We start from the raw sequence: 15,287 nt of genomic DNA, 5'->3' as shown, positions 1-15,287 counted from the left end.
TGTACAATCAACACTGGAGTGCCTTTTTTTTTTTTTGCCTTATTTAGTTCTGGCAGCTTGAGAGTTTTGATGACATTTTACCTATTGTTATCTCACTTTCAAAGCCCCCTCATTATTTATTTTTGTAGTTGCAGTTATTTATTTCTAATTTGTAACTATGTTATATTGGTGCAGGGAGATGTGTCCAAGGTTGAAATTTATCCAGCATATTTATAATGTCTTAAGAAAACAGCAACAACAAAAATGCTATTAACTTGTAAAAAAAATCCTTTGGATCTGTGGCACTGGAAAAAAATAATCACAGATTTTTGTAGCTCAAACAAAAGCAATGTTGACAACTGTAAAAGCATAATGTTACTAAAATGTTGCAAAAGGCCCCCTGCAGATATATTTCCATAGCCATTCTGGCTATCTTGGCTTGGCCTTAGCTTCAGAGTGTAGTTTTGGACAAATACAACTTTTAGGTATCACAGTAACTTCAGGAGGCTCAACTCACTGTGTTAGGAAATGTATATGGCAGGGGACAGTTGCTCTTCCAAAGACTTTTCAAGATAAATGAGCAGGATGGGGGGAACCAAAGGAGCAGCAGTCAGGCACTTCATCCACCCAGCAGGAGCATAAGAAACGTGGCCAGGAACAGAAGTCAGATCTACTTCTCACTGGGTCTCTCATCTGCTCCCAGGCTATACTTCTAGTGGTACTTGCACTGGTGTCCAGGCCATCCTTGGTGCAGGGCTGGGAGCTGCTGCTGCTGTAGATTGCTGCCTGTTTACAACACAGTGTCAGGGGTGGGACCGCTGGCACCAGGCAGGTACAAGCAGCAGGACTGGACATCTCAGTTGCTGCACTCTGGATGCACAGGTTTGATCATCCAGTAAAGCAACTGGAGATGTGCATGGAAGAGGTGCAATGACACACATTTTCCTTCAAGCTTGTCTTCTATCTGTTGAAGCAGATATCCAAACATATATGGGACCAGACACAGGAGGCTGTTACTGCTTTAGGTGTGTGACAGGTCAAAACTGGGTGCCTTTGATGCATCATTGGCAAATTATTTACTGTGGAATTGGTTTACCCTGTAGAAGTTAGTCTCTTCAGATTCCTACTGCTGCCAGAGTTACCTCTGTTTTGCTAACTGGTCTGACTGGGATGCATGACTAAGAAGGGGAGAGAGTGGAAACGGGAAGCTGGAGAACACAAATCCTGCAGCCCCTATATCATTCAAACTTGAAATAATAGTAAGACTTCTTAAATAAAAGTTTAACTCAGCTATGAATATTTTTGAGTGCCCTTGAAACATTATTTCTTTCAGAATTTGTTATTGCTTAGGAGCAATATCTTTAATTAAAACAAATAATAAAATCCAATAAAGACCAAACAGGGACAGTTTCTTAGCCTTAAGGCCAAGTGATAGAGCATAGCTGATGGCAACAGAGATGCATTTTCTTCCTGTCAAAATAGCATGGCTGCAAAATTGCCACAGAAAATGCTCCCTGGCCTGTGCAGGTTAGTTCTGAACAAGACAATTTGTGAGCTAACACATAAATAGTATGGACAATCATGTGCCAGTACCTGCTTCATGTGTGCTGACCCCACTTAATTAACTTGTGTAGATTTAGCCTGAAGTATTTTTTCTAGAACATACTAGAATATACTAGCCTCTTCTGAGGCTGTATGATGCATGCTATTAAATACATATAAACAAAGCTGTATAATTGAGTTTTAATGCATTTTCATTCATTACATGGTCACGAATATTAAATTTATGCCCGGTGATGTCAGCTTGATTGTTTATTCCTGTGGCTAATCCTTATAAATAACCTGTCTTTTCTACTATAATGTTTTATCACTCTTGGAGAAATACACTTGTAACTTTTCCCAAAAACTGGGGAAGCAGAACCCCTAAAGGATCTGAACTTTCTCAGCAGTGAAGGAGTGAAGTGCCACAGGTGCCAATCTCCAATCATCCTGACAGCAGGAGCTTTTGCTGAGTAGACACACAGTTCAATAGAAATGGGGGGGGGGGATGAAGTACCCAAACAAGTATCTAAAGATAAAAGAATTAAAGAAAGAGGGAAACTCCACATGCTTTGTTTATTAGAAACATAAATGTTCTGTATTGCCCCTATTAAAATCCAGACAAACTCGAGACATAGGAGCAAAAGAAAGAAAAAACTAAATGGCCAGACCAAACAAGAGATAGGAAGCTGAGATGTTTTGGTGGAATCTAAACTCTGCTTCCTAAAACATTCTGTGCAAGGGGTGTCAACAGACTTCAGAGATCTGGGTTTCAACACTACCTATAGGGCTGTGTGTCATTTTGTAAGGGCAAATTCTATGCCCTGGACAAATGATGTAAGAGAAATTCAGGATGGACTTCTTGGCAGGCTTTCCTACTTGGTGCTCTTCAGTAGGTCTTACTGTATGAGTGGTGTTTTGGCAGATAAACTCCAAATAAATACAGACAAGTATTGCAGAGTCTGAATCTGACAGAACATTACAAACAAGTCTGAACTCTTTCATCTCGGCTACCTATTACTAATGTATCTGGCAGTGTTACACTATGGCCACTGACTGGTTTTGAACATAAAAAGACCTGATTCAGATCAAGCCCATCCAGCTCAACACCATGCAACAGTGTTCAGAAGCAAATGTTTAGGGGCAGTTTAAGAAACAGGCCCTGAAGAATGGCTGTTCTCCAGAAGACCTTTCTAAATACAGGAAATCAGCAATTCTGGTATTTCTTAAACTACCAGGATCCACTGCTTAACAGGGGGCCTGTCCTCTAAGAATTTACCTAGTGTCTTTGGGCTCTAGGCCTTTTATAACTTTGTTCCTCACAGAACCCTGAGGCAATAAATTCCACAGGATTGTCATGTAAAGGATCCTGTCTGCCTGACACTTTACATAGGTTCTCCGTAGTTCTTATCTGGTAACACAGTAGTGAATACGTGTTTACCTTCTCTGCACCTTTAATGACCTTACAGAATCTGCTTTATAAGGCCTTTTCCTCTCCTATCATTCCCTCTCCATGTTGAAAAATCCTATTCCACTTCTCTTTCTCTTGCATTGAAGCTGTTGTATGCAAGTTCTAATAATTCCTTTTGCCACCCGTTGAGCCTTCTCTGCTTCCTCTTGTCCATTTCGATGTGGGACTGCTGGCATTCAGGAATGCATCATACTGATATTTGACAGATTGCTCTCGATGCCTTTCCTAACAGCATTCTCAGGGCTCTGGTCGGCGTGGTGATCTCTCCACTGAGTACCCAAAGGATGGCTTCCCAGAACTATCCACCGTGACCGTCTCATTCCTTTCCTGAGTGGTAACAACTCATTCAGGGCTATTGACTCCCACCCAAGATCAGCTACAAAGAAAAAGGCCCGGGAAAGCCCCATAATTTACTCAAGCTGCTGATCCATACAAATGTTAATTGAAGTTAAGTGCCCTGTTGGGTCAGTAATAATTAATTATCATACATACCACTGCAGACTGCTGATAAACTTTCTGAGAGTTTAATCCTAGTACACACAAAACTTACGGAGGATGGGCAAAACATTGAAGATCACAATTTCTACCAGAACCAGAAGAAAATGAAGACTTCGACAGGGCTTTAATTCGGTCTTGGTGTTCTCTGGTGCTCCCTGCTCTCAATTAAACAAACAAAAAGATACAATTTAAAAAAAGCCCACTAAATAATCATACCAGTAAAGAGAACAAGTGTGAGGGGAAGATATTTAGGAGAGTCTAAATTCTAGACAGTAATATTAGACTACTAAAAAATATAAATTTTAAAGGAAGGGATAAAATAAACTTATGAGCTTCATCTGTTGCCTTCATTTTATTCAGGTCCCAGTTCAAACATTGTTTAGCATAGACACTGCTAAGCCTATGAATGGCTCGGACTTGACATTGCTGGGTCACTATGGTGGTTAAGGATGGTGGACATCTAAGTGCCTTGCTGTGAGGGATATCAAACAAAGCCTAGACAGGAAAATGCCACAGTCTGAAGATAATAGAAAACTCTTACCAGTAGCAGGAGAAAATGAAATTTAGAAGCTCTGTTGTTTGTTGTGTATACTTGAAAAAGAAACAAACCCCAAACCTCCCACTGATACTGAACATTATTTCTATTTGTGCGTCTAATCAAATATCCTCCATCCCCTCAGGAATGTACTGCTCCAGATGTCTCAAATCAAGCACCATCAGTTTGCCATTTCTGCTACCCTGGGCATTGGTGCTGCCACAGATACTCTGTTATTTGTTAAAGGGGCTTAAGCATTTGGGGTTGGTTTATTTTTCCCCCCCTCTCTTCAGTTTTACACCGAAACATCTGTTTTGTGTGACACAACAGCATATCTGAAGATGCAGTACTCTGCTAACAGGACCCTCAGGTAGTGAACAGTTTTGCTAATCTGAGTAGTCATTCGAGATGAAAGTGCTCGGGTTGACATGCTTCCATGGTTAACACGTGTACACACATGGAGGCCCAGAAGAGCCTTCTGAGAGGCTGGAGCAGCGCAGTGCTAACCTAATCCCTCAAACTGTGCTCAGCTGGGGGTTTCCGAGACACAGTGGTGGGAACAGGGTTGCAACAGCAAGGCTCACATCCCTTGTGCAATGGGAAGCTGGGAGATGAACCGGGTGACTGGTTTCTTTCCTCAGTTCTGGCAGAAGATTGCAGAGATGCCTCTTCCCTCCGGCAAGGGACGTCTCAAGGGTGAAACAAAGATGTGGAAACTGCAAGACAATAAAGCATGATTAATTTCTCGTTGGTGAATGCTGTGCTGCTGCAGCCCAATTTCCAGGTGTTTTCAAGCGTAATCACTGTGTGGTTTACATTCTTCTGGGAAGGGATCCATTTAAATGAGTACAATCTCTCTGCTCCAATTTGCTGCATAGGGGTGTGGATCTGGAGAGCTGTTTGCTGCTTAGTGCAAACTCAGCTTAAGGAGATGCTGCTTCAGGTTGGAGAAAGCCATTACAGGAACTGTGGGTGGAACGTTTGCATTGCTTCTGTTTTCTAACCATCTTGCAATTTTGGGGATGTTGTCTGCTCCTGACTCGAGACCCTGTGAACAGTCCCCAACTTTGTGAGCAGCAGAGCAAATCCCACACTTTTCCTTCAGCAGCGGTTTTCACACAGATAAACCCGGTTTTCATCGCTGCCAGGTTGGGCTCCAGTTTGTTCCATTACATTCTGCACTTCAAGACAACCCCAGAGTTTTCTCCCAAGACACCACGCGGGAGTACTCGCAGAGGAAAATGAGCTCTGTGAACTACACTTACAGAAATCAAGGGTAGTTTTAGTCTCTGGAGCTGCCCTTATTGATTTGTCCCTGGGCTGCTTCTTAGGCATGATGATGAAAATAGGAACTCCTGTGTAGGCTACTATGTAGAGCTTCTTTATATTCTCTCTATATGGAACTCCTTCACCTGGCTCTGGAGGCAGCAAGGCTGAACTGAATATACAGCAGATTTAGCGAGGTATTTCCACCTCAAGAACGTGTTGGTCCGCCCAACCTCTTATTCAGCCTTTAGGACAGCATGCAAAGTGAAGCTGTTTATAGAATTAGAAGGTGGAATACACGAGAAATTGCAGAAAAGTTTATGCCTGATGCTTTGAGTGTGGGAAGAGCCGCTCACCCCACCGGCTATTGCCTAGGACAAAGCACAGATGTGCTTGGTGGCATCAGCCCCAAGACTCTGCCCCACAGCGCTAACAGCACTGGTGAATAAAGTCGTCTCTCTTGTGGTAAATGCTGTTAAAATAAAAAATGCGGCTGTGCTGAAAACATTTTCTTCGTGTTGGTCACTGCTTTCTTTCCAAATAAATGCCTTTAACACGGAAAAATATTGTTTTGGGTTGGGCTGAAGCTTGGGCTTCCCAGCTCTTTTGCAATTTTCCAACACTTCTCCAGAGGTGGAAACAGCTTTTCCCTTGTTAAAAATAATCCGAAAAAACCCCCCTCCTCCTCCCGCAAAAAAAAACAAACCACAACAACAACAAAGAAAACAACCAACAAAGAAAACAAAACCAAAACGAAACAAGAAGCCCCCAGCCCCAGCAACACCCCAGCCCAGCCCCGCTCCAGGCCGCCCCAGGCAGCCGCCCCGCTCCCTGCCGCACAGGGCCCTCCCCAGCGGCAGCCGGAGGCCGCGGGGCCCCTCGCCCCCCGGTCACCCCGCGGGGCCCGAGGCCCGGGCGGGCAGCAGCGCCCGCCAAGCCGCGCCCCGCGGCGGCGCCGGGGCCCGCAGGCGGCGGGCGGGGCGGGAGGCGGGCCCGGCCGGGCGGCCATTGGCCGTGGCAGCGCGGCCGCCGCGGGGGGCGTGACGGCGGCGGCGGGGCGGGCCGAGGAGCCGCAGCCGGCCCGGCCCAGCCCGGCCCTGCCCGCCCTTCGCCCGCCGCTCCCCCGCCCGCCTTAAAGCCGCGGCCAGCGGTAGCAGCAGCGCAGTGCGGGGGAGCGGCGTGCGCGGAGGCGGGCGCCGTCGGCTCGCAGCGCCTGCCCGCGGCTCAGCCCCTCCCTGCCCGCCGCCTCCGGGCGCTGCCGCCCCCCGGGCCGGGGCTGTCACCGCGCCGCCGGAGGAGGCGCCGCGCCTGAGGCCGGGCGTCCGTCCGGGGCTGCCAGCATGTTTGACAGGACGCGGCTGCCCTTCGTGGTGCTGGACGTGGTCTGCGTGGTGCTGGGTAGGTGGGCCGGCCGCGGAGGGGGCGAGGGCGGGAACCCGTCCCCGGGGCGCTGCTCGCCGCTCCCTCCCCGCACGGCACCGGGCTGATGGCACGCTGGCCTCCCTCCCCCCCCCCCTCCCCGCGGCGCCGGGCACCAGCCCGCGGCGGGTCGGCTTCCAGCCTGCTCCTCGGCTGTGCCCGCCTGCCGCTTGCACCGCTGCCTGCCGCCCCTTCGCCCCATCCCTCCTCCTCCTCTTCCCCCTTCCCTTCGCCGCGCTCTCCCGCCCCTCGCCCGGAGGAATCTGGTCACTGCCACCCCCTCCGCGCCGGGGCCGCGGGCTGGCCCGGGAGCGGTCCTGGCAGGAGGGAGCTGCCGCCTCCTGATGGTCCGCTGGCGTTTGGACCTGCCGCTGCTCTCTGGTGTCCCGGCTCTCCCTTCCCTGACCTCTTCTGGCGGCTGCACGCCGGTTGTGGTAGAAGCCTGGGCGGAGGAGGCAGGTGCCTGCAGCCGGGATGTGGTTGTCAGCCCCGGGAAGGGCCCGCGGGGGCAGGCGAGGCGGGACGGGGCCGTGCGCGGCCTGCGGGAGGCGGGCCCGGGCCGGGGCTGCCGCTGGGGCGGGGGCGATGCCGCGGTGAGGGGCGGTGTGGCGGGGCCCGGGCCCGCACAGCCCTGCCGCAGCACCGCGCCTGCCTGGCGCGGCTCGTCCCGGCGGCAGCACCTTGCTCGTGTTGCTTCCTGCTGCTTCAGTCTCTAGCTCCATGTCCGTGGCCTTTCGATGTGCGTTCTCCTTCTCTCTCTGTGTGCACGGTGTGAGGAGTAGCGCTAGGTGTCGATCAGCTGTGACTCCTTTGGACCTGTGAATGTTGAGAACCTGGGATGTGTGTCTTCATGACCTGAAAATGTGGTTCTTGGTCAGTCGTTGGAAGTATTAGTTTTGGAGGTTTGCTTCTTCATCAGATGAGAGCAGTGCTTCAGTAATAAATCTGAGCCCTTTCTTGTGATGTTCAGTGGGTGGTGGTCAGTGAAACAGGTCTGGATCATGAAGTCCTCCTTGGCTCAAGGTGCCTCTAGAATCAGTATGAACATAATGAGCAACCTTTTATCATGTTAGATGCTTCAAATAGCAATGGTACCTGTAGCTAAATGGCATTCAATAACAAAATTATGGTGAATGAGGCCAATATTGCTCTGAATAAATGTTGCATGAGAGAGAGCTTTTGGAGAGCGATAGTGGATCCGTGTAGTCTGGTAGCAGCAATCTTTATTCAGGTCAGAAGGCTTACCACACTATGCTGTAGCAAGACTTAACCTTCCAGGCTATCTTAATGGCCAGTAAAGCAGTTTTGTCTGTCCTGGTAATTGTCATTACAAAATCGTTATAATCGAGTGAAAGTTAGCACTGTGCATATACTTTGGTTTGTTTGAATCGTATGTGCTAAGTGATCTTGAGGAATCAAGAAAACAGTATATATTAAAACTAGGACTACAGGGAGACATATGACTTGAGGGTTATCCAGCTTAAAGAATGAGGGTTTTCCCCATTTCCCAAGTTACTATCTGAGAGGTAGACTCTTGTCCTTTGGCGTATTATCAACTTACACACCTTCCTCTGCCCCCATGTAGCATTTAGATCACAGATGCCCTAATGTGATGCCTCTGCGTGCTGAAGCATTGACAAACTTTTTATTTTCCCTTGGGCTTGTTTACTTCCTGCTAGTAGGGGGAAAAATGCAGGCAGTGCTTAACATGAAGTCTCTTGAAACCTGCAACTTTAAACACATTGAGTTACAGGTTTAAGTGAAACTCTAGCTGAGACAAAAATATTTTAGTGTTGGAATGGACACAGTACCAGAGTCTCTTGTCTTCTTCCTGGTTCCCATGTCATCCAGACAGGCCCTAAGGAGAAGAGAGGTTTTAAGCCTCTGTCTGAAGGGGGATTATGGTGGTTTTTTGGTTGTGGTTTGGTTTGGTTTTTACTGTATGAAGAATTGTTTCCTGTTGATTGTGGATTTCTGTTCTAGCACTCACTTTTTCTCTGCCCTCCCCAACCCCCTTTGATATCTGCTCAAATGACCAATGTAACATCCCAGGTAAAGTGACTTGGAGATATTGATAACCTGATACCTAATACCTCCAGTAAGGAGACCCTGGAGCCTCCAAGAGACAACTTTTTAAACTCTTGTACTGAAAGTTTAAAACTGTATGAACCAACTTCAGCTGAAGACTGAATGAGGGCCCACAGTCTTGTTGTGGTAGTCAATTCTACCACAAAAAAGGCTGCCAGTAGTGTGCTCACAATCCCCAAGGTAACTCTTACTGTCACTTGATACAGAGTGTGCTCTCTTTCTTCTAATTTTCCTCCCTGCACCCTCCCCATAGTAAGTGAAGGTTGAGAAGAAAAATTTATTTATTTGTCACAGCAATGTTGGACAGAAAAAACCATAAATATATTGCATCAAGTTACAGTGATCAGACTTACCCATAAGTTCACTGCTGTGGAAGTGGATGACTCTGGCTGATTCTGTCTGTGACTTACTTACTCCTGTTTTAGTCAAACCATTCTGTGTGCAAGTTCAGCTCTCCCAACTCAGGTTTTCCAAGAGCCATGGAAGGGACAAAGCTTTACTGTGATTTTTGGTGATTTAAGTGCCTTTATTGCAAGGTCTGACAAGTGCCCAAGATGGAGAAGAGCTAAAAGACTTTAGAAAGAGTTCAAGAAGGAGCAGGCAGCACTGGAGGGAGCAACATCTCCCTGTGGCATTAACGTGTTAGATCAGTTTGGTTGCCTGAATCTAAAGTCTAAGATTGCTCATAATTGGCCTTGAGGAAACTCCCTCCCTCAACCATCTTTCTACCCTGTGAGGGAGAGGGAATTCAGCTAAAACAGGCTTTGGTCCCCTAGGAAAATAAATAGGAAATATCTTATCTCTTATCAGGATGATGATTCTTCCCTTCTAAATCATACTAGTGTTTCAGCATTAAACTAGTTTCATATTCTGTAATCTAAAAGAAGAAAAGCTGCAGATTTCTGCAGTATTTGTTGTTAAATAGCATCAGAAGCTGTGTCTGCATTCTGCAAGTGTGTGCCCGTCTGCAGTGCTGGGTGTGTGTGTGCTGCCTGTCAGCATGCACCTCTGCAGTGCTGCAGGCAACAGCTCCCTTACTCTGGCCAGTCCAGTGGACAGTGGTCAGCTTATCCCATCTCTGGAAAGCGTGACTGGCCTAGACTGCAGGGTTTCCTTCTCCTGCATACTTTTGTTATTTATCCATCCTTTTTTTTCTGACGGGGAGACTTTTTATATAGCATGGTACAGATGGGTAAATGGAACAAAGTTTCAAGAAACAGCAAAACCACTTTTTCACTGATACTGTGACTTGCTTCTTCTGGTTTATTACATTTTAAATTTGTCATGCAAAAACAGCTTTATAGAACAGCTTAATGATTTAGCTTATGACTGATGTCTTTATTAGGTACTGTACATTTGCTCTGTGCCACTCTTACAGGACTATTGTTTGACTAAGTGAAACTCCTTCACTAAGGCAGGTGAACAACACTTAAAGAACAAAGTTGGAAAACCCATGGTAATGTTCCTGTAATCACTGCAAGAACTACTAAATGCATTTATTCACCTGTAGATCAAACTCACACTAATACTAAGTCAGATTAAAGTAAGTTCTGCAGAGGTGACAGGATCAATAAAAAAAAAACATTCTCTGTGATGCTAGACTCTAGGACAACTCGAATCTGAGCCATGCTTGTTGCAGTTCGTACCTTACCTGACTGCAGGGATGCAGTACAGCAAAAGTGTGCTTTAGTCCCTTAGCAGACTAAAGAATGTGTGCAACCTAAATTAGAAAAATTAATATCTTGGAAAGAATGTGGCCTGTCTCTGTTCTGATCTATTCTTCTGCTACATGGTGGAAATAGTAAAGAATTACTTAACTTTAGAACTGCTGTAGAATCTAGTTGTGTTTGGTGTATGTATAGGGATTTCTTTTTTTTCCTCTCCTCTCCGTGTCCTCCTCTGTGGTGCTTCAGGAAGGCAACTGAAAGCTTCCCTAGTGCACAGCTGTTCTGTAGCAGTGGTGCTATCTGCTTCTTGGCTGTTATGTCACTCAGTATTAATGCAAAAAAGGAGGTCGATAGGTGGCAGATGGTGGTGAAGGTGGCAGTCTTTTTTTTTTTTTTTTCATGAAACTGCTTTTGAGTAAGGGAAGAAGTTCTAGAGATACTAAATACATGGCTTTAACCTTACTGTTTCAAGACTGGTGGGATGTTGTGAGAAGCTGGATGATACAGTAAACAGCAGATGCATGTATATAGGACAGGTGAGTTTGCTTTTACAGTATGTATCCTGGGAAAGTGAGATGGGTGGACCATTCTGGCACACCCTGTATAATGTATTTTTGCTTTTGGCACCGTTCTTCCCTTTTGGGGATGTTTGCTTGTACCTTCACTGAAGGCAGCGGTCTCCTTGATTAAGGTAGTGCTGTCCAGTCAAGGAAAGCTTTCTTCTATGTGGGTTAGCACTTCCTGATTGTCCTAATTAAAATAAGACTTCCTCTCCTATTACCTGTGACTCATTGATATGTGTCACCATCCTTATTTTCCATGTCATGTGGACGCTAAATCTTCTTTCTAATGCATTAATACATTGTTAAGCTGTAAGAGGTTCATGTGAAGCAGCAGCTTGTTTTCAAATGACGCTGTCCACCAGGTATGACTAGATGATACTCATTAGGTTGACACTCAGTTCATTGGAAACATGTTTATCACCTAAGCCAGGGAAAATCTTGTCTCTCATGTGTGTTCTCAAACACTTGAGACTGAATACTGTGGTTATGTCATTGGCCCTTGTTAGTATTCTCGGCAACAGGCACTTTATTTTCCCCCACGTAAGGAAGGATGCTCTACCCAGAGACTTTGTGTCTTGCTAGGAAGCCTACCAAAAAATTTCAGGTTAGAATTCAACTAGTTAATGAACACTATTCTAAGTCAGCAGTTGGGTTTTTGCCAGGTATTGTTGTTAAAGCTTATCATGTACTTTGGCTAAGCCCTGCCTTGAAAAGAGAAGTTCCTGCTCTTGCTTTTACAGAAATGAGTAAATTCTAATTTGCTTTCCAGTGCCTTCTCAAGAGCCAAATCTTGAATTAGGCACTACGCGCTTTCTCCTTGGCATAACAGAGAAAGATGCTTGTTAGCAGTGAGGTTCCTTACCAGCTGCTTGAGCCCTGGTGACTTTTTAACCTTAAACAAGCGGAAGGGTTCTTGTAGCATGCTTAAGTGAAGGTGGAGACCTTTGCCTAAGGGAACAGGAGGGAAGAGGCTTCTGACATGTTTTCTGTAGAAAATGAAGTACTACAGCTAACTGGTAAAATAGCTAATCTTTCACAGTTGAAGAGGCCCTGCCTCACTTCTGTAGCTGCTTGTGTGCTTGTTGAGCCTCTGCCGAGCTAATTCAATACAATGACTTGGTTTTCAAGAGTTTGGATAGTATGAACTCGTACTGACTAAAAGCATCTTGGTTTGAAACCCACACAATTCCAGCCCTTGTGGGAGGGAAATGGAAGAGCTGACTACAGATTGCCTGCTGCTGTGCTGACCAGGTGCTGATGACAGGATGAAGCTGTGATAGTCCTCTGTCTGTGACTTATGTTGGAGCCAATAAAGCAATGTTCTAACTCTGGAAGGTACCTGATGATGAGAGGTAACTTGAGCTTTGTAGCCTTCCAAGTGACTTGGATTTATCCCTGACAAGACAATACTCTCTTCGGAATTGTTACAGGAGAATGAAAACAAACTCACTTTGGATGATGGGGTGGGAAGAAAAGGAAGTGCCAAACAGAATTATATAGAACCTTACTGGAAGATATACTACCTACAAAAGTATGGCTTTGAAAAAAGTCAGATTTGTTGGTATGGGCTTGGTTATTGCCATATCTGCTCAGGGTGGTGGTGCCTAGGGTTCTTTTCCCTATCCCACAAAGGAAGCAGTTCCTCCTTGAGGTTTAATCAGGTAAAATAGTTGACTGAAGACAATTGAAAAATTCGCAAACACATCCAGATAATTGATGACTGGAAAGTGACTAGTTTTAGCCCAGTTTTATGGCAAAAATTAAAAGCATTTAAAGCTATCCTGAAGAAGCAAGACTTCCTTAAGATACTTTCTAGGACTGTTATGTAGGAGCAATATATTACCACTACATAAGGAATTACTAACCAGTTCAGCTGCAGTGATAGAGCTCCGTCTCCCAAGCAGCTTTCCAACCAGTGTTGTATTCCTGAAGTTTAAAAGCTGGAACAGAACTTATATTGCTGCTTATATTAAGGATTTTCTGCTCATCTCTTCTTTTTTAACAGTCAACTGCTATTGAGTTGACCCACTTTCTGGGAGGAATTTTCCTTTCCGACTTATGAGACTGATCTCAGAGTCACAGAACTAAAAATGGTATATTGATAAACTTACATTGTCTTTCAAACTACTTTTGCTAGATTCTCTGTTATGTGAATCCTTATAGCAGTCAGGTTCAGCTTTTAAAATCAAGACTGCTTTTTCATAAAGAAGCCAAAAACAGACCCAAGTAAGCTTCATTAGCAGAATGTGATACAGAAAAATAATGTTGGAACTGTCTGATGCACTTACTGAACACTCTCTTATCACATTGAGATAACAGGATTTGAAATAACCAGAAAAAGAAACATTATTAGGCTGGTCTTGCTCTGTTGTAGATTTTGCTGATTCATCTTTAAAAAGCTGCAACCAAGAAGCAGTCTATCTAGGTACTTCAGTTTTATTTGTTCTGCACTTTGTCACAGTTCTGCAATTTCCTGTTTATTTGGTATGTTGATGTCTGGCAACAGGAAAATTAAGTGTTTTTTTTAAATTGAAAAAGGCATGTCTTTTAGGTTTAGGCATGGCTATAAATCCTGATTTTACTAAATGGAACCCAAGGTGTGCAAGAACCATATCAATACAGTGTTATTTCTGTAACAATGGATCTTGCCCCACCCCTTTGGATGCCATTGCTAATCATGCAGCTTTCAGAGCAGTCCACATGGGGGGAATGTTGCTCGATCTCCTAAGTTGGCTTTGAGATGCTAGCAGCTAGCCATGTTAGCATAGAAGAAACATCACAGGGTTCTGTGACGTGGTCCCTTTCCTGGGGAGGGAGGAAGCTTTACCAAACAGGAGTTTTCTCAGTTTTAGCCTTAAAAGTAGAAGGGATTATGTATCACATTTCAGTGTCTTGGGTAGCTTCTGCCTCTTAGAAGAAGATGGACTTTCCCCCCTCACATTAATCTTAGTGCTTTTTTGTCCCTTTAAATTAGTTCTGTTAATGTAGATCTGCATATTACTGTAAACCTGTTCTAACAGAGTCTTAGATGACTGAGTTGCTGAAATGTAATTGTAGATGCAATATCTGAAACTGGAGTACTGGAATAAGAAACACAAATCTATCTACGCTTGTCTGACTTATTTTAAGGTATCTAAAGGCCAATGGACTATGCTTACTTTAAACTCTTCTTAAATGTAGTGGCGTGCAGCAGTGTGTACGGTATACAGTAACATTCCGGTGGAGGACAAGATAGACAATCTTATGGAAATTCTGAGTCCCTCTGTAGCACTGCTACTTTAAGGCTTTGTCAAAGACTGTTCAAATAAAGTGTTGTTACACTTGTAAGACTCATTGGAAAAAGAGTATTTACACTCCTTATAACTCTTTGCCTATTACATTTCTAGACGCTGAATGGTATTTCAGGTTAGGGTGTGTAGCTATATATTAAATACTCTGAAAGCTTCTTGCTGTGTACTCCCACAAAACAGATTAAAATGGAAAAACAGTTATAACTTCTGGAGTTTAAAAGAGCACTGGTCTTAAATGACATTCAGAGGAGGTGTCACTTGCAGTTAAAAAGCTGTGCCAACAGCAGACCTTAACTGTTCAGCTTCTTCTGGTGTGTTGTTTTTTCCTGTCTTAAGTGCAGTGCTTTCGGTAGATTGTTGGAAAATCTTGATCTTTGTGAGCATGTACATGCCTTTGTGTCTGTGGGCTTTTAAATTCTCTTAACAATATAGTCAAAGCCTTTAACAGTGAACATAATACTGAGCACACAGTGCAAGCAGTGATTAAATATTTAATTTCCCCTAAACAGGAAGGGTTATAGTGGGTGAAGTCACTCTTGTTTGCTCTGGCTGCAGCTGGGTGGATTCTTCTCCACCCCAGCTTGGCAACACATGGAGCTTCTAACTTCTTTTCCATCCTTACCCCACATCTAGTGTCTTTTAGCTGTTAGTCTCACAGTCTTAAATCTGTCAGGTCTGTCAGTCATCAGGGCAATTGGCCTCTGCCCTAGAGTGGACTGCTAATGAGTTCCAGGTGGTCATCCATGTGCTGGTTTAACTTCAACCTTCTCTGCCCCCTGAACAGAACAAAGCCCAAGACTCAGCCTTTGCTTGTGACCTGCAACTGGCTTGAGCTGCATGTTTCTCCATTTCAGAAATGGAGAAGGTTAGGATATGTTACTGTATTGTCTCTCTGCATTTTTTATTTTGTATTTGTACTTCTGTAAATGTTCACAGGAGGGACAACTGCACAGTTCTTAGACTAACAGGTAC

General features: G+C 44.9%; 1 protein-coding gene across 3 annotated transcripts in view; it reads left to right on the top strand.

Annotated features, from left to right (window-relative positions):
• The first annotated feature begins 6,540 nt into the window (after positions 1-6,540).
• Positions 6,541-15,287, top strand: part of PLPP1 (phospholipid phosphatase 1) — a 60,525-nt gene continuing 51,778 nt past the window's right edge. For all 3 annotated transcript variants that reach the window (XM_051642298.1, XM_051642297.1, XM_051642296.1), the window contains exon 1: positions 6,541-6,686. In XM_051642298.1, coding sequence (XP_051498258.1) covers positions 6,629-6,686 — 58 coding nt within the window. In that variant the 5' untranslated portion in view covers positions 6,541-6,628. The remainder of the gene's footprint in view (positions 6,687-15,287) is intronic.

Source organism: Apus apus, chromosome Z, assembly GCF_020740795.1.
Source record: "Apus apus isolate bApuApu2 chromosome Z, bApuApu2.pri.cur, whole genome shotgun sequence".
Classification (NCBI taxonomy): Eukaryota; Metazoa; Chordata; class Aves; order Apodiformes; family Apodidae; genus Apus; species Apus apus.
Note: the sequence above shows the minus strand (reverse complement) of the source record. Positions and strands in the feature narration are given on the sequence as shown.